Source organism: Asterias amurensis, chromosome 10 (assembly GCF_032118995.1).
Source record: "Asterias amurensis chromosome 10, ASM3211899v1".
NCBI lineage: Eukaryota > Metazoa > Echinodermata > Asteroidea > Forcipulatida > Asteriidae > Asterias > Asterias amurensis.
In genome coordinates this window covers 1,934,159-1,957,606 of record NC_092657.1, presented here as the reverse complement: position 1 = coordinate 1,957,606, position 23,448 = coordinate 1,934,159, and the positions used below count along the sequence as shown (strand labels likewise).

At 40.4% G+C, this 23,448-nt stretch overlaps 3 protein-coding genes across 4 annotated transcripts; 2 read left to right on the top strand and 1 right to left on the bottom strand.

Annotated features, from left to right (window-relative positions):
- On the bottom strand, positions 1-11,718 carry LOC139943098 (UDP-glucuronosyltransferase 2C1-like). The gene is made up of 6 exons (XM_071939911.1): positions 11,406-11,718; positions 4,374-4,557; positions 3,050-3,831; positions 2,327-2,549; positions 1,428-1,650; positions 1-795 (listed from the first exon to the last, which is right to left on the bottom strand). Exons 2-6 carry the CDS (start codon positions 4,543-4,545, stop codon positions 546-548), a joined length of 1,650 nt encoding a protein of 549 aa, XP_071796012.1. The 5' UTR covers positions 4,546-4,557; positions 11,406-11,718; the 3' UTR covers positions 1-545.
- Positions 11,719-12,587: 869 nt separating this feature from the next.
- LOC139943066 (uncharacterized) lies at positions 12,588-21,793 on the top strand. 2 transcript variants are annotated; one of them, XM_071939877.1, is made up of 4 exons: positions 18,633-18,842; positions 19,955-20,095; positions 20,573-20,732; positions 21,039-21,793. In XM_071939877.1, the coding sequence occupies exons 1-4, from the start codon at positions 18,665-18,667 to the stop codon at positions 21,106-21,108; spliced, it is 549 nt and encodes a 182-aa protein (XP_071795978.1). In that variant the 5' UTR covers positions 18,633-18,664; the 3' UTR covers positions 21,109-21,793. The 2 variants fall into 2 exon arrangements, 1 of the variants encoding a protein (XP_071795978.1); XR_011786744.1 differs by lacking the exons at positions 18,633-18,842; positions 19,955-20,095; positions 20,573-20,732 and adding an exon at positions 12,588-12,944.
- Positions 12,940-17,056, top strand: LOC139943065 (uncharacterized). Its single transcript, XM_071939876.1, has 4 exons — positions 12,940-14,150; positions 14,735-14,875; positions 15,685-15,844; positions 16,557-17,056. The coding sequence occupies exons 1-4, from the start codon at positions 13,970-13,972 to the stop codon at positions 16,630-16,632; spliced, it is 558 nt and encodes a 185-aa protein (XP_071795977.1). The 5' UTR covers positions 12,940-13,969; the 3' UTR covers positions 16,633-17,056.
- Positions 21,794-23,448: the final 1,655 nt, after the last annotated feature.

Here is a 23,448-nt window from a genome sequence, read left to right as displayed (position 1 = left end):
CACTAATGGTAATTACCCAAACTAGTTTTTAGCATAAAAGCTTACTTGGTAACGAGCAATGGAGAGCTGTTGATAGTATTAACATTGTGGGAAACGGCTACCTCTGAAGTAACGTAGTTTTTTTTAGAAAAAGTTCATTTCTCAATCAAATTATATAATACTACTTCAGCTGAAGCCTTTTATTAGGCATCTGGAAGTTTGTGGAGCAGAGTGTTTTTGTTTCATTGTTCTCTTGTAACTTTGATGACTAATTGAGTCACAATTTTCACAGATTTGTTACTTTATGCCTATGTTGGGTTAACGGAGTGAGAAGACTGGTCTTTGACAATTACCAAAGGTGTCTATAGTGAATCAGGAGTAAGTGTCCGTGTGGTGTCAGTTTTGCTCTTTTGAGAGGGAAAGTCAATCTATGTCACTCGTTTTTTGAGTAGTTGGAACGAACTTTACTCTAAATCGAGTTAAAAGTACCGTCTTTCACTCTAAAAAGTGTTGTCCGCCATGGCTCTTTGCAAGAGTGGCATGGCTTCCCGCCACATTAGAATGATTTACGACAGTTCTTTCGAAATCGAGGTGCACCACCAACGCAGCGAGAACGCTAGTACCAAACAGACAGCAATAAGTGCCCCAGCTATATCCAGGAGATTCAACTGAACCCATGTCATGTTACCACGGTTTGACTGCAGGTGTTCATGCCCATGCGTCATCACGTGCTCGATCCAGAAGGCTGCCCTCTCTAGAGGGCGCAATGGCGGGCTCCTGTATATTGCCGAGGTCCGTTCGGCATTTTTCTTGTAGCTGCAAGTTTAAATTTGAAAGAAAAGGGAAGATTTGATTGGAACCTCAGCCTGCTTGTATTAACTCTCAGCGACTGGGACAAGTTTAACCAAGCCTCATATACACGTGTTTACACACCTCTCTCCAGGCGAGTCCTTTGTTTAGTTTGTGAGTGTCTAGACTGGGCAATGATAAAGACAGGTACATGTACCCGCTACTCAGATCCAGTGATTCCATTGGATACAATGATATCATTGGATAATGCCAAAACAGTACACTCCTTTCACGTCCGCCATGAATTTGACTGCGTATCTCTATTTGAAATTGAATGTAGGTCAAAGGTGATTGTACACGCCGGCTGGAGGCAGTTCTCTCTCGTTATTCACGAGCCTAGAAGTGTGACGTTAGATGTTCAGGCTAGTGTGTGCCATGCTTACTGGTATACTTTTAGCAATGGAACAATGCTACCCCACAAGGCATGCTTTTATTAGAGTGGTACCCCACAAATAATTTCTTCAGGCGACCTGATTATATATAAGCCTGTAAAGTACAACATCCTGCTACCCATATGAAGCAGGTTACCACCCGAAACAATGACATTTTTCCTGGTAAGTCTGCTGCCACCAAGAGTTCCAAAGTCTCCAAATATTTACCTTGGGTTTGTGGCCACCTTCATGATTTTCTCGTACAGCGTATCGGTCGTAACCTCCAGGATGCCTCCGAAATGCTCTGCCATACCGCGACTGCGCAGACGGATCATATTGTCCAGCTGGTCAGCAAATAGTGGTATGCCAACCAATGGTACCCCGTGGTAGATTGCCTCATAGGCACCGTTCGCCCCACCGTGATAGACGAACAATTTGGTCTGGTTGTGTCCTTTCGGAGAGAGAGACAGAAAGGGTGTATTAAGACAGTTTCGTATCTACTTCTATAAGATAGTCTTACTGCCAGACACACCGGGGCAAACCCCTTCTCTTTTGTGATAAGAGTGTGTACTAAAGGGTCATTTACGTGCGTGCGTTGATAGTTGCTATACCAACACACGGGACCTACAGCTTTTACGTCCCATCCGAAGGAGGAAAAAGCAGTTGTTAAAAGTTTCTTGCTTAAGAATAAGGACACAAGTGTCACGACTCCCGAACCCACACTCCCTTGACCAGGTCAAAGCTAGAGTTCGGTGACGGTGCTCTTAACCGCTCAGCCACGAAACCTCCCTCGTTGCTTTGTTGTTGCTTTGAAAACTCATGCAATTTTGTATGTAATTATTAGTCTATATAAAGTGTATTCCACACCTGGATCTTTGCGTCACACGCTGCTAAAACACATCGGATTCGAACTGCCTCAGGTACTGGCCAATCTCGGAGGTCTAGTTGGTGAGAAACTGCTCTAATGTTGCAAAGGTCTTGGGTTCAGATCACAACCGAGTAGTCTGCCTGTGATTTTGTTCACAGGACTCGGGAAAGTACTGAGTATACAGTGCTTTACACACATCGGTGTAAGGGTTAACAAAAAATTAACATTCATTCTTGTTTCACTGTGCAGTAAAACTTACCCAAGAGGTCATTCTGCGGGATCCATTTAGACAAGAGCGTGTTGTTACCAAGTGTAGCTGGTTGCCGTTCGACCATATACTTCCAAATTACTCGAAAGGGTAACCTCGCCAGGGCACCAGCGATCATGTCGGCCATTTTGTCGTCCATGTGGTTGACGAGGGTACTGAAAGAAAAAACAAGCACGCCCTCATCGCCAGATCCCTGCATGAATGCTTCAAGTTCCTTGGAAAGAAAGTGGAAACATTAAACATGGCACAAAAATATTTCAAGATTTGAGACTCGAGGTCATCATAGCCGCCTTCTTTTAGGTAAACCGCTGAGTGCAACAACGGACACGCGCAGATTGTGTACGCACGACGCACTGCATTGACCAATGAACAACCTCCTTTTGATTTATGGGAGAGGGTGCCCTCTACTCATTGAAATCACAGAGTAGGATATTGGGAGAGTTACGACAACTTGCGATTAGAAGCCATTTCGTTCCCCAAGAAACGCATGGGCGAGCACGGGGTGCCAGACTAGTCTGCCCATTGGGTTGTGCTGCATTTGGAGATAAGATGGCGTCCAGCAACCATGTGACCAAAGAAAACTGGTCCCTCCATGTCGCAACTCTCTATTAATACACAGCTCTGTGAAATCACTGGTTCTCTAAAACCAGTACCTGTATTTATCCTTGCGGATAAAGACAGAGGACCAGTCTACAACATTGTCACGTTATTTACCTGGGAAAGAGGTTGAGCTTCTCTCGTCGACACCCCTCCGCAGAGCACGATGTTCGGCTGCAGGGGTCGAGGGTACTCAAACAGAAAGTCCTGATTTACAACGTAAAGAGAGGCACCCGCCATGATCTCGCGGTTGGACAGGCTCGACCGATTCCCCCACGTATCTCTGATCACGTCTAAATTCTTCAGACTGATGTAATCGTATATGAGCAGTGAGAGGCAGTGCATGAGGAAGTTCTTCACCCGTTGAAGGAACGGCATGGAGTCCGTGTAGTGCGTCATGAACTCCGGAACATAGCTCAGGGGCGAGGGGCTGTTCGCCCAGCGGGTGTACCGGGTGCCCAGGAAGGTCGAGCTGACCACGTTTACGTAAGGAAGACTCAACATATCGTGAGCGTAAACGGCACACCACGGGGTGAAAGTATCACATACAACCAGGTCAAAGTTCATTGCAATCAGGCGTTCTTTGATATCTTTTAACTCTGCGTACCTCTTGTCGGAAGCCTTGTTGTCAAAAATATGCTTCCTGAAAGCCGAGATTTCAGGATCGTAAGGCAGGAGACCGAGCCACATCTTTGCATACCATGTGAATGACGAGAGCTCACCGGTGAGACTCAACTTTCCGAAAATAGTTTTGATGGCGGTTCGCTCCTCCGCCGTTATTCCGCAGTCGTATATTTCAAAATGGAGAATGTCTCGATGCCTCGTCGTGTCGACGTGTGTCAGCATACACTCACCGATGAGGACTGTTACGTTGTGACCTTTACCGGCCAGTTCTCCACCTTTAAAGATACATGGACATGTTTGGTAATTTGTCAAAAGTATTCTCACTTGGCATATCCCAACATCAAATAAAAACAATTTGGGCTCAATTTGGTCATCGAGTTTGCAGTAATTTTTGCTTAACAGCTTTATGAAATTGGTTCAAGATCAGTTCTGGCCCGGAAGTCTTAAAGGCGCATAACAGCTTATGGGGTTTTGGGTGGGTTTTTTTCAAACCACTTGGATTAACAAGGAAATAATTAAACAATTCATATAATAATTTAAAACCGATCATACAAAGATCAAAATGGGACTGGTAAAACAGGCACAAAAACCACAAACAAACAAACAAACGAACAAACAAACAAGCAAGCAAGCAAGCAAACAAACAAACAAACAAACAAACAAACAAACAAACAAACAAACAAACAAACAAACAAACAAACAAACAAACAAACAAACAAACAAACAAACAAACAAACAAACAAACAAACAAACAAACAAACAAACACACAAACAAACAAACAAACAATGATGTTGAAGGCAAACTTGAACCTCTCACCTATGAGGCTCAGCGTCTGGTAATGGCTCATGGCAAACATTGAATCCACTACCAGTATGTTCTTGCTGTCTGCGCATGGCATGTTGATGCAGCTCATCACCATGGCAACGAGAAGTAATCGCTGACCCCAAGGCGAAGCATACCCGGATTGACGTCCAGTCATAGCCTTCATTCCTTTGCGGGTCTGAAAAATGAATTGCAACAAATCGTTACGTTCCAAAAGAAATATGGCATTTTTGACTGCTGAGTCAAAAGCTCGAATTGGGCTCTAACCATCAAGACCCAATTTCATAGAGCTGCTTAGCGGCCGATTTTTGCTTACTGTGGAGTTAACATTTCATAGCGCTGCTAACCGTAAGCACACGAAAAAGCTTTAACTTGATGCCTCTTTTTCGCGTTACCATAGTTAATCGTGTGCGTAGATTGGATCGGCCACTTGCTCAATTTAAATGTGCTAGATTTATAGCAAATGAGCGAGCAAGGCATGCTGGGGGAATTGGCTAGGTGAGATCGATCACCGCTGGAACGAGGTTTAAATCGCCCCTTTTAGACACCTTTAGAAGTGGTGGCCGATGAAGAAGCAAGACCTGGGCCCCTGCTATTTAGATCCAGTGATTCCATTGGTTATAATGATATCACTGAATAATTGCAGTGACTAAAAGCTACCGTAGATGGGTTTGTTTTGATTGGTCTGTGGTCACCTCGAACGACCAATCAAAACACAGGTATGGAAAGCTTACTTTCAGTCGTATGCATGCTGTGTCCACACGTGTATGTGTTATACAGTACATGCATGTGCATGGATTTAACATGTAATGTTGGTGTAGAATTTGACTGCGTATCTCTATGGGTGCGATCGTTTAGCTTCCCCGGGTCGACCCCGGTGTGTGGCGGTTTTTCCCCCAGGACGAACGTGTGCAGATAATAACCCACGTTCGTCCTAGAAAAAGACCGCCACACACCGGGGTCGACCCAGGGAAGCTAAACGACACACCCTATGTGAAATGAGTGTAGGTCAAAGGTGACTGTACACGCCGACATGGAGGGCCGGTCTCTGGCGTTATTCACGAGCATGGAAGTGTGACGTCAGATATTCAGTATAGACATGTACCCACCCGTATGATTTAGCTTTCATTGACTAATACCCTGAATGTTTTAATCAATGAAGCATGTAGCTATAAAATCAAACATTTTTATTGACCAATGATGTAACCTTAAACTAATCCACGATGCAAATAATATTATTCAACTTTTATACAAATATCCGTTACATGCGACATTAATCATTATTGGCAAAGACCAATATTCTTTACTTGGTGTATGCATAAAGACTGTACACGCCGACATGGAGGGCCGGTCTCTGGCGTTATTCACGAGCATGGAAGTGTGACGTCAGATATTCAGTATAGACATGTACCCACCCGTATGATTTAGCTTTCATTGACTAATACCCTGAATGTTTTAATCAATGAAGCATGTAGCTATAAAATCAAACATTTTTATTGACCAATGATGTAACCTTAAACTAATCCACGATGCAAATAATATTATTCAACTTTTATACAAATATCCGTTACATGCGACATTAATCATTATTGGCAAAGACCAATATTCTTTACTTGGTGTATGCATAAAGAAAGCAAACACGTTAAAATGTTGGCCTAATAAACATATTACATACTTTTATATTAATACTCGATTGGTATAGCGCCTAAGTTATCTCTAAGCACTTTACAAAAATTAGTAATAAATATTATAGGAGTCTCTTAAAGGCAGTGGACACTATTGGTAATCACTCAAAATAATTTACAACCAAACACATGACAATGGGAAACTACACAACCATACACAAGTCAGTAGGACACTTTACAACCATACACATGTCAATGGAAAACTACACAACCATACACAAGTCAATGGGAAACTACACAACCATACACAAGTCAATGGGAAACTACACAACCATACACAAGTCAATGGGAAACTACACAACCATACACAAGTCAATGGGAAACTACACAACCATACACAAGTCAATGGGAAACTACACAACCATACACAAGTCAATGGGAAACTACACAACCATACACAAGTCAATGGGAAACTACACAACCATACACATGTCAACGGGAATCTACACAACCATACACAAGTCAATGGGAAACTACACAACCATACACAAGTCAATGGACACTTCACAACCATACACAAGTCAATGGGAATTGACACAACCATACACAAGTCAATGGGAAACTACACAACCATACACATGTCAATGGGAAACTACACAACCATACACAAGTCAATGGGAAACTACACAACCATACACATGTCAATGGGTAACTACACAACCATACACAAGTCAATGGGAAACTACACAACCATACACAAGTCAATGGGAAACTACACAGCCATACACAAGTCAATGGGAAACTACACAACCATACACAAGTCAATGGGAAACTAAACAACCATACACATGTCAATGGGAAACTACACAACCATGCACAAGTCAATGGGAAACTACACAACCATAAACAAGTCAATGGGCACTTTACACCCATACACAAGTCAATGGGAATTGACAAAACCATACACAAGTCAATGGGAAACTACACAACCATACACATGTCAATGGGAAACTACACAACCATACACCAGTCAATGGGAAACTACACAACCATACACAAGTCAAAGAGAAACTACACAACCATACACATGTCAATGGGAAACTACACAACCATACACAAGTCAATGGAAAACTACACAACCATACACAAGTCAATGGGACACTTCATAACCATACACAAGGCAATGGGAATTGACACAACCATACACCGGTCAATGGGAAACTATACAACCATACACAAGTCAATGGGAAACTACACAACCATACACAAGTCAATGGGAAACTACACAACCATACACAAGTCATTGGGAAACTACACAACCATACACAAGTCAATGGGAAACTACACAACCATACACAAGTCAATGGGAAAGTACACAACCATACACAAGTCAATGGGAAACTACACAACCATACACAAGTCAAAGGGAAACTACACAAGCACACACAAGTCAATGGACACTTCACAACCATACACAAGTCAATGGGAATTGACACAACCATATACAAGTCAATGGGAAACTACACAACCATACACATGTCAATGGGAAACTACACAACCAAACACCAGTCAATGGGAAACTACACAACCATACACAAGTCATGGGAAACTACACAACCATACACAAGTCAATGGGAAACTACACAACCATACACAAGTCAATGGGAAACTACACAACCATACACAAGTCAGTAGGACACTTTACAACCATACACAAGTCAATGGGAAACTACACAACCATACACAAGTCAGTAGGACACTTTACAACCATACACATGTCAATGGGAAACTACACAACCATACACAAGTCAATGGGAAACTACACAACCATACACCAGTCAATGGGAAACTACACAACCATACACAAGTCAGCGGGAATTGACACAACCATACACAAGTCAATAGGAAACTACACAACCATACACATGTCAATGGGAAACTACACAACAATACACAAGTCAATGGGAAACTACACAACCATACACAAGTCAATGGGACACTTCACAACCATACACAAGTCAATGGAAAACTACACAACCATACACAAGTCAATGGGACACTTCACAACCATACACAAGTCAATGGGAAACTACACAACCATACACAAGTCAATGGGAAACTACACAACCATACACAAGTCAATGGGAAACTACACAACCATACACAAGTCAATGGGAAACTACACAACGTTACACATGTCAATGGGAAACTACACAACCATACACAAGTCAATGGGAAACTACTCAACTATACACAAGTCAATGGGCACTTCACAGCCATACACAAGTCAATGGGAATTGACACAACCATACACAAGTCAATGGGAAACTACACAACCATACACGTGTCAATGGGAAACTACACAACCATACACCAGTCAATGGGAAACAACACAACCATACACAAGTCAATGGGAAACTACACAACCATACACATGTCAATGGGAAACTACACAACCATACACAAGTCAGTAGGACACTTTACAACCATACACATGTCAATGGGAAACTACACAACCATACACAAGTCAATGGGAAACTACACAACCATACACCAGTCAATGGGAAACTACACAACCATACACATGTCAATGGGAAACTACACAACCATACACAAGTCAGTAGGACACTTTACAACCATACACATGTCAATGGGAAACTACACAACCATACACAAGTCAATGGGAAACTACACAACCATACACCAGTCAATGGGAAACTACACAACCATACACAAGTCAATGGGAAACTACACAACCATACACATGTCAATGGGAAACTACACATCAATACACAAGTCAATGGAAAACTACACAACCATAGACAAGTCAATGGGACACTTTACAACCATACACAAGTCAATGGGAATTGACACAACCAAACACCGGTCAATGGGAAACTATACAACCATACACAAGTCAACGGGAAATTACACAACCATACACAAGTCAATGGGAAACTACACAACCATACACAAGTCAATGGGAAACTACACAACCATACACAAGTCAATGGGAAACTACACAACCATACACAAGTCAATTGGAAACTACACAACCATACACAAGTCAATGGGAAACTACACAACCATACACAAGTCAATTGGAAACTACACAACATACACATGTCAATGGGAAACTACACAACCATACACAAGTCAATGGGAAACTACACAACCATACACAAGTCAATGGGCACTTCACAACCATACACAAGTCAATGGGAATTGACACAACCATACACATGTCAATGGGAAACTACACAACCATACACCAGTCAATGGGAAACTACACAACCATACACAAGTCAATGGGAAACTACACTACCATACACATGTCAATGGGAAACTACACAACCATACCAAAGTCATTGGGAAACTACACAACCATACACAAGTCAATGGGAAACTACACTACCATACACAAGTCAATGGGAAACTACACAACCATACACAAGTCAATAGGACACTTTACAAACATACACATGACAATGGGAAACTACACAAACATACACAAGTCAATGGGAAACTACACAACCATACACAAGTCAGTAGGACACTTTACAAACATACACATGTCAATTGGAAGCTACACAACCATACACAAGTCAATGGGAAACTACACAACCATACACAAGTCAATGGGAAACTACACAACCATACACAAGTCAATGGGAAACTACACAACCATACACAAGTCAATGGACACTTCACAACCATACACAAGACAATGGGAATTGACACAACCAAACACCGGTCAATGGGAAACTATACAACCATACACAAGTCAACGGGAAACTACACAACCATACACAAGTCAATGGGAAACTACACAACCATACACAAGTCAATGGGAAACTACACAACCATACACAAGTCAATGGGAAACTACACAACCATACACAAGTCAATGGGCACTTCACAACCATACACAAGTCAATGGGAATTGACACAACCATACACATGTCAATGGGAAACTACACAACCATACACCAGTCAATGGGAAACTACACAACCATACACAAGTCAATGGGAAACTACACTACCATACACATGTCAATGGGAAACTACACAACCATACCAAAGTCATTGGGAAACTACACAACCATACACAAGTCAATGGGAAACTACACTACCATACACAAGTCAATGGGAAACTACACAACCATACACAAGTCAATAGGACACTTTACAAACATACACATGACAATGGGAAACTACACAAACATACACAAGTCAATGGGAAACTACACAACCATACACAAGTCAGTAGGACACTTTACAACCATACACATGTCAATTGGAAGCTACACAACCATACACAAGTCAATGGGAAACTACACAACCATACACAAGTCAATGGGAAACTACACAACCATACACAAGTCAATGGGAAACTACACAACCATACACAAGTCAATGGACACTTCACAACCATACACAAGACAATGGGAATTGACACAACCAAACACCGGTCAATGGGAAACTATACAACCATACACAAGTCAACGGGAAACTACACAACCATACACAAGTCAATGGGAAACTACACAACCATACACAAGTCAATGGGAAACTACACAACCATACACAAGTCAATGGGAAACTACACAACCATACACAAGTCAATGGGAAACAACACAACCATACACAAGTCAATGGGAAACTATACAACCATACACAAGTCAACGGGAAACTACACAACCATACACAAGTCAATGGGAAACTACACAACCATACACAAGTCAATGGGAAACTACACAACCATACACAAGTCAATGGGAAACTACACAACCATACACAATGGGAAACTACACAACCATACACAAGTCAATGGGAAACTACACAACCATACACAAGTCAACGGGAAACTACACAACCATACACAAGTCAATGGGAAACTACACAACCATACACAAGTCAATGGGAAACTACACAACCATACACAAGTCAATGGGAAACTACACAACCATACACAATGGGAAACTACACAGCCATACACAAGTCAATGGGAAAATACACAACCGTACACAAGTCAATGGGAAACTACACAACCATACACAAGTCAGTAGGACACTTTTAACTGAGGAGCAGTCTTATCTCTTAGCATTGCCAAGGACTAGTCCTAAGTTAGGACTACCTTTGTGAAATCCACTCTCAGTGTCTTTAAACAAGGTGGTTTAAAACCTAATATTGAGGTACAAACACTAAAAAATAATTATTACAAATTTGAAGAGGTGAAGTCATTCCAGAGTTGAGCATGCGGAAATTACCTATCGCCCCATGATTTACTACTCTTGGAAACATGTAGTACATGTACAAATTAGCATTGTAATAGACGATCGATGAGATCGCACAGGAGTCTAAATAATTTCAGTAAAAAGTTGATTATTTTGACGCTTACCTTTCGTGGAATTAACTCTTTAGTGGATGTGCCTTTCAGTTGACTGCTTCCCTGGTCCAAAGCTAATGTAGTAGTCCCGGCCGATGTTGTACCTTCCCCGGGTAGTAGTTAAAAAGTGGGACAGTTCTTTTCAGAACTGAGAAGTCTCCCCTCCCGAATTCTGAAAATCTACTCCGCGGTAGTAGAGTATTATATAAACCAAGACAATTTCTTAGAGGAGCACCAAGCAAGTAGATACTCAAATGGTGTTACCGCAAACCAAATTGATATAATGTGGCCAGATTTTGTTTATTTAAAGCGTTTCGTTGAAGGACTCTTGTTCGGGGTGTGTCAATTTTCAACTGAAGGTTATGCAATATTTTGCACTGCATCATTCAACCAGCAAAATGTTAACACTAAGGCGGAAACTAAGATTTGTGGTCAATAACGTCTTCAATTTGCATATACTTCATGCGTATGAGACCTCGTAAAATTCGCATCAGTGGACCCAGTGGGCAACTCATGCGAACACAGCCCTAGCTGACGTCAAAATTTGCATCGCATTCGAATGGCAGGAAGTTTTTGAACCGGGCTTAAGACGCCACCTTACCGCTGCACTTGAGTATGGTATATTTTATCAGCCGGGAAGTGGATCTATTCAAGTCAAATCAACAATTATTTCCATAATGGTGAGCAGGGCTCAATTTCATAGCGCTGCTAAGCACACAAATTTGCTTAGCATGAAATTTTTTCCTTGATAAAAAACAGGATTACCAACCAAATTTCCACATGATTTTCAGGATAATCAAACAAACAGCTGCATACCAGTAACAAGCAATATGCAACAAACGGAAATTCGGTTGGTAATCCTGTTTTTACCAAGAAAGAATTTTCATACTAAGCAAATTTGTGTGCTTAGCAGCTCTATGAAATTGGGCCCTGAAGTGACATTGTCAATCAGAATTGCGCTAGTTTAGAGCGGTACCAGTGAGTTTCCAGTTATGGTATGTTACGAGACCCTACGTAATACATGTGCACACGCTGTCAATCATTTTATTTGTGTAAGTCCGTTGACCTACTGTGGGCGGCGCTTATCTGTTATGAAGGATCTAGAATAATCTAGTGTAGTACTTTCTAGAAAACCACACACAAATCCTTTAAATACGGGCACTGAGAAATTTTCGGGAGGACACATTACGCAAGACTGGTGGAAGCTACGACTTCTGTGACTGTGATACAACTCGTTGAAGGAGCTTGTGATAGAGTTCGCGTTTGACCGAGTGCAGTTAAAGAGCGTATTTAGATTCCGGAAAGGACATTTTCGAACTTAGTCTACAGTTCGGTTTTTGGGGGCCTTTTCCCCATATTTTGTGGCGGGTGTCAGATTGTGTACCCGTTGTAGTTTCGTCTTCTTCTGGACATTGTATCGGAGTGAGTTTACCCCGTGATAGCTCATAGTCACATCGGCAAAGAACTTATTTATCGCCCCTGGAGCTGATCGTTTAAAGCCAGTGTTTGTGTTCCTCACCGTATCTTCTGTTGCTGTCGACGTATTAGCCCGTAAGATACTTATTTTGTATAAGAACCATTTGTTAATGTACATTTGATTTAATCAATCATTGTATATTTGTTAAACCGAATCGGTAACTGAAGTGGTTGATAGTTTTATCATTAAATCGCTTTGTTTCTGCGTTCTTATACATCAGTGTCACCTTGTTTGATTCCTTTGTTGCATCTGAGGAAATTCAGGCTTTTTGAGTGATTTATATTCACGGATAGTTTGGAGTTTTTTGGATCGTAACAGGTAGCACTTGAAGACTGGTCAAATCCGCTCGTTAACCTAGAACAGGTCAGCGCCTTAGAAGCATGTGGACAATACTGGTAATTGCTCAAAATAACTGTTAGCATAAATCCTTACTCGGTAACGAGTAATGGACAGCTGTTGAAAGTATACGACCATGTGCGAAACAGCTCCCTCAGAAATAACGTAGTTCAGTTGTGTCTCACTAAATTTGAATTTGATTTCGAGACCTCAGAATTTGATTTTGAAGTCTCGAAATCAAGCATCTATAAAAGCACACATTCTCGTGGGACAATGTTTTGGGGATTTTCTATTTGAGCGAGCAATTACCTCTTTAAAAACTATTTGTACCAAACATGTCCAGTGCCTTTAAGTTACTTTCTAGTATCTTTTTGGACGAGGTCAGCAGCAGCTGGTTACATAACATTATGAGAGGGATTTCCGGGAGAAATTCCGGCTCCAATTACGTTACGGCTGGGTGATTATATGATACAATAAACTTTAAAGCGGGATTTGTGCGGAGAGAAGGTCTCAGCCCATGCATGACAAGCCTTTAACGCAATTCTTTACAATTCTTTTGTGAACTCCTTCACACACAAAAAGTGCCGAGCAGCGCTCATCGGGAGCCTTGCGGTGAACCAGTTACTAACAATGAAATTGGCTGGTCACCATATTACAGCGAATTTCTAAGTTTATTCCCAAAGTATTAGGCAAAATAAGAGTGTTGTCTGATCACTCATACACGTCCTTCGTCTGGGAGTCTAGACCGCCTTATCGCTCCAGCATGTCTGCATTTAAGACCTGCCTCCGTACTCTCTTGGTGTTTGGTTTGGTTCTTATTCCAAGCCTTAATGCTGAGAACTTGCTTGGAGATGGGGAAGAGGAGGGACTCCTCGTGAACCAGGTTCGTGAACTTCTTGCAGAGCTCAAACAAGAAGAGACAGCAAGGGGAGTGACCGGTGGAGGTAAGCACGAGGCCTGGGTTTATAATTGGGATGGTTCTCAGACTGTTGCATGCTGTTGTTGCTGCTGCTGCGCCTGCTGTTGTTGCTGCTGCTACTACGGCTGTTAATAATACTGCTGATGCAATTACAGCTGTTGCTGCTGTTGGTCCCTGCTGTTGGCGATAGAGCTGCCCTTCAACTGCCCATGCTGCCGCTGCTGTTATTTTGATGTTTTTATGGTTACTGTTTTTGTTTTCTTCGTCGCTGCTTATGTTGTTGTTTATTTGTTTGTTTGTTGGGGTGTTGGGTGGTTTTTTGGGGGTGTTTTTTTTTTGGGGGGGGGGTTAGGGGGGGGGTGTTTTGTTAATATTTGTACCCCAGTGAGAAAATGTAGAAAAGCAGGCTTTTTGTTGTTATACTTGCAATTTGGTTTAGATACAAAAATGAAAATAAAATTAAAATAAATACAGATACAAGTACAATAATATACAAATTAGCGTGACATCATCACGTGGTACGAAAAACCCAAATTACACAACATTATTTACTAATTTATTTATTTACTTATTTATTTATTAACTTATTTATTTATTTATTTATTTCAGACCGTCTGCCTGCGAGAATTGCTGCACTCAACGAGAGGTATTGTGAATACATTGCTTCCAAAAACATTAGGGGCATACTGGCCATGTACCAACCTGATGTACTTCGTGTGCTTAATGGCATTTCGTCCACCGGCCTTAATGGTAAGTATAATAGACGATGTGACCTTTGACATCACATGTTTACAAAAGAGCCACAGAGCCTGTTCACAAAGAGTTAGGACTAGTCCTAACTTAGGACTAGTGCTAGGAGATATACAAATTGCATGGATAGTCCTAAGTTAGGACGAGTAACTGGTCCTAACTCGAGATAAGACTTGTCCTAAACTCTTTGTGAAATCCACCCCTGGACTTCCTGTAGGCAAGATTTGTACACAGCTCAATGGACAAAATTATGGAGATTGCACTGTCTAATTCTTATCAACTTTTGATATGATGAAAGGGGGCTCATCTGAAAACTTGTCAAATTCTTGGATTTATGTGGAAATTATGACACAAAATGTCAACTTTCCCAAAGGACATGTGTAGTATCTTGCCTGCCACTATACCCAAAGAATCCACAAGGTCACACTCATTGTAATGAAAGTTCACATGGTCTATTAATTTGACCCTCAATTTGAAAGGAAAATAAATCTACAAAATCTGAAAATTGTTCAGAAAAACGTTATGTGAAAGTTTGTTCTATTAAAGATACCGGACACTGTGTTTAATTGCTCAAAAATAATTAGCACTGCATACTCAGTACTATCCCGACTCCTGTGACAAAATAAAATATCACAGGCATATAACTACTCGGTTGGATTCGAACCCACGACCCTTGCAATTGTTAAAATTGTATTTAACAAATCCCTTTAGTCTTTAAATTTGTTATCGTATTTCTTAAAATAAACCAAAATTGTAGAGATTTGAATTGAACATTTTTGTTTTTATATTCCCCTTTCTTTGTTTCCTAGGATACGCAGAAGATCTTGAAGGTTGGGTTGAGTTCGTGGACCGCGCAGAACTAAAAACTGAAGTGCTGCTATCTCTTGATAAAGGAAACAAGTTTGTCTACGATAGGAAATCGTTCGCAATGTACGCCACCGGCTATCCACAGCCAATCTACTCCGGAACGTGAGTTACTATTATTTTTATTGTTATTATTTATTATTTTTTATTAAGAAACTTGACACCTTTCAAAGACCAGCCTTCCCACTTGGTGTATTCAACATAAATGCACAAAATTAAACTGTGAAAGTAGCTCAATTGATCGTTGAAGTTGCGAGATAATAATGGAAGAAGAAACAGTCACCCTTGTCACACGAAGTTGTTGCTTTCAGAGGCTTGATTTTGAGACCTTACGCATGAGGTCTCGAAATCAGTTTAAATATTTGTTTGAGAAATTACTTCTTCCTCAAAAACAACGTTACTTTAGAGGGAGCCGTTTCTCACAATGGTTTATACTATCAACAGCTCCCCTTTGCTCGTTACCAAGTAAGTTGCTATGCCTGCAATGGCACTGGGGTGGATTTCACAAAGGTAGTCCTAACTTAGGACTAGTCCGAGGCAATGCTAAGAGATAGGACTTGCCTAAGTTACCACCAGTAACTCATCCTAACTTAGGACTGGTCCTATCTGTTAGCATTGCCTAGGACTAGTCCTAAGTTAGGACTACCTTTGTGAAATCCACCCCTGGACACTTTTGTGTGACATTGCAGTTTTCAACCTCGTTCCTTGAGGTGATTGATCTCCAGGTTATTTTCCGAGCTACCTTGTCGCCATTTTGTTTTACACCCTTCATTGCTGTTCTATTACTAACGTATACATCTCTATTTACATTTTGCAGGTATTACACAGTGTGGAAGTTGACCAACTACGGATACAAAATCGCTATAGAGTTGAAAGTAACAAACTCTGAATAATACTTTGACCTTTCACCGATGACCCTTGACGTTTCACCGATGACCCTTGACCTGTCACCGATGCTCCTTGATCTTTCACCGATGATCCTTGATGGTCACCGATGATTTTCGGTTTGCTTTCTCGTGACGTAGTCAGGCGTTTTCATTTTGGGGCGGGGCAAGTGGGACAAGAATTTTAAGCAGGGGGAGGGTATAGTAGAACCGAACTTATCAATTTTGTGTAGTTTTGCTTCCTTTTTTAAATTTTGATTATCATCAAATTTTGTTGTTATGTAGCTTCAAACAAGCAATATTTATCAACAATTTTTATTTTTGCTTATTCTACAATATTGACCTTTCTATTAACATACCGGGGTGTTTTTTGTTTCTTATTTGGGGGTTCTTCGACAAATGCAAATGTTTGTAACGATGAAGTTGAATATAATAAAACAATGGTTGTGGACTCCCTATTTTTTCAAGGAAATTGTTGTTACTTGTTGGTGTTTATGTTAATGTGTTTGCTTGTTTTAACTTAATTTCATTTGATCGGGTGTTCGTTCATGTTGCCTCAACGTAAGGTCATGTAGACTTGATCAAAATAACAATTGTTTTGCCAACCTATCTCCACTTCTTTGATTTGATCGCCTTGATAATACTCTTAACAAAATTATATTTGTCGCCCTTTTTTCTTGGAGTCCAGTTGGTTGTTTTTCATGCCAACCTGTTGTCACGCCTCCTTGCTAGGTGCCCTGCCCATCCCCACTTCTTTGATTTGATCGTCTTGATAATACCCTTAACAAAAATTATATTTGTCGCCCTTTTTTTCTTGTCCAGTTTCTTGAAGTCCAGTTGGTTGTTTTGCATGCCAACCTGTTGTCATGCCTCCTTTCTAGGTGGCCTGCCCATCTTCACTTTTTTATTTGATCGTCTTGATAATAACCTTAATATATAATGAGTATGGGTAGATGGCCTTAGCTTTCGATACAAACCGGACCTTCTACAGAGGCATAAAAAATTCACCGTGGTCAAGTGGTTGGACTGTAGGACTTGCAATCACAAGGTTGTGGGTTCGAATCCCCCAGCTAAACGCTGATTTCACTAGACTAGAATAAATATTGTCGTCTAGTTACTGAATCACAATTTCTTGATTGTGTAACTCATAATCATAGACGTTTAACCAGAGAGATTGGCTGTTGCAAGCTTGGTGTTTATATCCCCTTGTGGGAGTTTGCCGAGTTCCCTTGATGGGAAGATCATCTAAACAAACAAACAAACAAACAAACAAACAACAAGTAAAAACAAATACATATCCATTTGTAGAAAGAAAAAAAGAGGGGAAAGGGATTAAGGGAAGGATCCAGAAAAAGGCGGGACACTTATAGCCAATCAAAGTTTCTTTTTCATAAACAGTTGGTGGCTATGGACCAATAGGAGTAAAGTGATGCACGAGGACAAATGATGTGCAGTATGAAAGGATGGATTACTGGACCATAAAAGTGGTAAAAGCATCTTGTAAAAGTTGCATAGTGTGATTTAACCCTAAAAGGTGGAGTTGAAAAAAGTGAGAATTTTCAGCAATAATAAACTGTCTGTCTGATTCCCAGGGAAGGTATAATTAATTGAAGGTTTTTAGAAAGGGTTTTTGTTAAGGGATAGCCTTGGAATGAATATAAATGGTCATTAATAGGGGGGAAAATTCCGTCTCCATTTACGTTACGGCTGGGTGATTGTAAGGTACAATCAATCAACCTTAAAGCAGGACTTGTGGCGAAGAATGTCTTAACTCAAGCATAATAAGCCTACCGATCATCAAGGATAAAACCGATTCTTATGCGAATTCCTTCATAACAAATATCCCCAGCACTGCTCATCATTGTCCCTGCGGGGAACCAGTGACTGACAATGATGTTGGCTGGTTACCATTTTAGGTTGTGTCATAGCGAATTTTTAAGTTTAGCTCCAAAGTATAAGGCTTAAGGTGCGAGCAATAGTTGATCACTCTGCACTCTGCAAGATCTTCGTCTGGGAGTCTAGACCGCCTTGTCGCTCCAGCATGTCTGCATTTAAGACCTTCGTCCGTACCCTCTTGGTGTTTGGTTTGGTTCTTATACCAAGTCTTAATGCTGAGAACTTGCTTGGAGATGAGGAAGGGAAGGGACTCCTCATGAACAAGGTTCGTGAACTTCTTGCAGAGCTTAAACAAGAAGAAACCGGCAGGGCGATCAGCAAAGGTAAGAACAACGCATGCATTTCTATTAATCTGGGTCACGAGAAAAATAATAGTGAAAAAACGATTACACATTTTGCGTGACATCGATTAAACCAAAAATAAATAAAACACTCGCTGAGGGATTAACTCCAAATGCGATACAAATTAGATTATTTACTTCTCATCAAAATGTCATGTCATTTCAGACAGAAATATGGAGATTTTTTAAGGGATGTTTTTGATGCTATCATCGTCATTAGACCGTGTACGTTTTATTTAGATCTGTGATCTTCACGATTTTATTTTAACAATTCTGTAACTTTAATATTATTGTTGCTGTTACTTCTCTGTTGCTGTTGTAGTTGTTGTTGTTGTTGTTGTTGTTGTTGTTGTTGATGTTGCTGCTGCTGTTGTTGTTGCTGTTATTTAGTTTTCAGTGCATTTATTTCAAATCTGTCATACAAAACAATAATATCATAATGTACATTTATGTCGAAATTACACAAGCAATATAGTATGAGGTATGATTGGGTATGCAATACTTCAAAAATTAGCAGCAATTTAAAGACAACATTTAGGTGCTGTTGGCGTTGCTGTTGTTGCTGTTGATGTTACTGTAGCTGTTTATAATGCTGTTGATTTTGCTGATGTTGCTGTTGTTTTTGTTGTGGATTTTCTTGTTCATCTTCTTGTTGTTTTTGTTGTGCTTATTCGTGTTGTTCTTAGTTCTTGTTGTTGTTTGAATTTGGGATGTTCGGGGTGCTGTTGCTGTTGTTGTTGTTGTTGTTGTTGTTGTTGTTGTTGTTGTTGTTGTTGTTGTTGTTGTTGTTGTTGTTGTTGTTGTTGTTGTTGTTGTTGTTGTTGTTGTTGTTGTTGTTGTTGTTGTTGTTGTTGTTGTTGTTGTTGTTGTTGTTGTTGTTGTTGCTGTTGTTTATAATGCTGTTGCTTTTGCTGCTGTTGCTGTTGCTGTTGTTTTTGTTGTGGATGTTCTTGTTCATGTTCTTGTTTTTTTTTTTTTTTGCTTATTCGTGTTGCTCTTAGTTCTTGTTGTTGTTGTTTGAATTTGGGATGTTCGGGGTGAGTTTATCTATTAAGAGGCTCAATTTTTGCTTATTTTTTTTTTATTAATTTCAGATCTTGTGACGGGGACCATTAAGGACCTGAACGACAAGTACGCCCTTCTCATCGCCGAGAATGACGCTCAGGGTGTCGTGGACATGTATTCAGATGAAGTAATCCGTATCGCTGGTGGACAATCCAACACAGGGATTGACGGTGAGTACTCTCATTAGGGCACTTTGTTGACGCTTGGTGGCAGCAGACTGCTAAATAAAACTGGCACTGAGCGATAAACTCCAAACGGGAAATTAGGTGGGGGGTTTTCATATGACATTTCAGACAGAAGTTATTTCAAGGGATGTTTTCTACTATAATCATCATTAAACCGTGTAAGTTTTATGTAAATCTGTGATCTTTACGATTTGTTATATTGCCATGGCCCAAATTTCTTGTTACCAAGTCATGCCTGTTAAGGCACTGGACACTGTTGTGTGACGTTGCAGTTTCAACCTCGTTCTCGGAGGTGATAAGTCTCCAGTTTTTTTCTTTCTAGCTACATTATCGCAATTTTGTTTCACATACTTTATTGCTGTTCTATTCTCCAATTGCTTGTTACCAAGTAAGTTTTTATGCTGACAATTATTTTTGAGTAATTACCAATTAAGTATCCACTGCCTTTAATCATCGTTACAGGACTCAAGGCGGAGTACAACAACTGGATAACAGGGGTGGATCGTGTTGAGATCAAATCCAAGGTGGTGCTACCTCTGGATGAGTACGCAGAGTTCATCTACGAGGAGAAAGACGTCGCAATGTATGGCCCTAGCTCCACTGAACCACTCATCTCTGGAATGTAAGTTTGTATAGCCCCTTTTCACACGAGAGTAATTTAGCAAGGATCCCTTGCTAAATTGTGTTAGTGAAATTCTATCAAAAGTACCTATTGTTTCTACCTTCTAACGGTTCTCTTGCTTAGTCTCGTCAAACATTGCTTTATTCAATGTACATGCACTATAAAAATCCTCTTTTTTTGTCTTTTTTTTTTAGACAGTATGGAAATAAAATTGTTGATTGAATTGAAAATAATAAGCAAAATCAAAATGCTTTATTGTTTCGTTTTTCTCTACTAATTTATACTTCTCTGTTTTTCCTTTTATAGGACTTTCATGGTGTGGGAGTCGTTTGGTTCCACTTACAAAATCGCTATAGAGATTTACGTCCCAAAGTAAACGACAAGTTTGGAAAAGGACCTGACCTTTGACCTATATCACTGATCACACTGACATATCATAAATGATTAATTCCGTGTTTATTTTTATTTTCTAAAAGTGTTAATTGTTTTACATGGAAAAACCTCCCTGCAATAAAAGGGCTTCTTAGTAGAATGTAAAATTAACAGTTTATTTTCTGTGGCTCAGTATTTTCATTTTGGGGCGGGGCAAGTGGACACAGAGAAATGTTTAACTTTCTCGGTTACGATTTAAGATTACTCTGTGCTTATTTTTTTCTTTCCGTTACGACAGTTTGTCATGTTTTCACTAATTAAGTTGTTATTATGTACGTGTTTGTTTTGGGGGATGGGGTTCTTTAATGCTGTAATCCAATTAAATGTTGCCCTTTTTGATTTGCATAAAGATATGGTTGTATAAACCAGATATTTTCAAATAATAATTATCGCTACTTGTTGGTGTGAATTTTATTTGTCAAGTTGTTTTACAGTTATACTTCATCGCCTTGGCGGCTAAAATCACGTGACCGTGACGTCAAGAAACAACTTTCTGACCCACGTAAGCTCGTGAGCCCCTGACAAGAGCTAATCAAACGATCACTTTCGCCCTCTCGTGGTGACGGCATGCACCTGTCACCCCTAAGTGACCCAAATTAAACGAACGCACCCTGTGTATGTCAAATGAATGTAGGTGAAAGGTGATTATGGACTGGAATATGGACTGACGTAGCACCGAAATGTGACCTTAGATGATTTAAAATTAAAACATTGGGCTCCCTTAATCACTTTCAGTGTGTCGTACTGCCCAGATACAAGACTTATTTTATATATGGCCCTCCTGAAATCACGGCAGCTATTCGCAAAAACGGCAACGACCAACCTAGCCTCTTTTCAAGGTCTTCGTGGCTTGAACGCTTCAGAAACAGCAGAGCGATTGGAACTGGAGACTACGATTCGCCACTCGCGTGCGTGGTTTCCCCTTCCTGTCGTTTTGTATCGCGACTCATACGAAGCTGTCTAATCAACAATTGGCTTGACGTAAGGCTACGACCAACAACCAGGCTCGGACTGGCAGATAATTTTTGATTGACGGACCATGTCCCCATTATCAAGCCTGTCTGCGTCCCAACTCTTGGAACCAAAAGCTTTCCCTCATTGCAGTCAGCTTAAAGGGGCATGCTAGGCTCCACACAGCAGCATCTCACTAGAGTTTGTGTACAGAATCGCTTGGCTGGGCCTAAATTCATAAAGCTGCTTTAAGCACAAAAATTGGCTAAGCACATAATATGCTTGCCAGAATAAGTTTACCATGCAAAGTACTATGTCACTTGTACACAATATAGATGTGGCTAAGCACATATGCTTACCAAAATAAGTTTACCAATGCAAAGTACGATGTCACGTGTACACAATTTGTGTCTGGTATCCTGCTCATTTCTGCTTAGCAGACAAATGGCAAGCAATACCTTTTGCTCCCAGCAGCTCCATGAAATTGATACTCAATTAACAATCGCTGTGTCCATGATAAATAATAAGTGTTGAAGTTTCAATTCGAATACAATATCTGCACAGAGTTACTCAATGTTTCATAATGGTTCATTTTAGGTTTCCATGCCATGCTTCGTTTTTTTAAAGGGGAGGGCACCAAGGCATTTTCTCATTGGGTAAGGGTACCCTAATATGAGGAAATTGTAATGGGGCATTTGAAAGGGACCAATGCATTTTCTCCTTGGTAAAAAGGTCACCAAAGTATGAGAAAATTGTAAAATTCTACTGGAGCATTTCAAGGGCACCAATGCAATGACCAGGGGCATGGAGGCAATCGCCTTGGTTGCCGTCTTGAAGTATCAGGCATGGGTGTCTTTGTAATAATACCATGGAGGTAATACAAAAAGTGTACCCATGATTGTCGATGATAAAAGATCTGCAAAGAGTTACTCAATATTTGTGGGGGTTTTTTGTGCCTTTATGCCCTTTCGCAAGAGCAATATTTAGCAATGTTTACAAAATGAAGCAATGGCGAGAAGATTTAACAAGGGAACTTGTACTGACAACATTTGTTGTCCTTTCAGTTTACACTAGTACATTTTTGTGAGACCTATTTGTTGTAATTTAGTAAGGGATCCTTGCTAAATTACTGTCGTGTTTAGCAATGTTTACAAAATGAAGCAATAGCGAGAAGATTTAACAAGGGAACTTAGACTGACATGACATTTGTTGTCCTTTCAGTTTACACAGGTACATTTTGTAAGACATATTTGTTGTCATTTAGCAAAGGAGCTTGCTAAATTACTGTCATGTGAAATTGGTTGAAGTAACACAAGTTTTGCGGCCATGATTG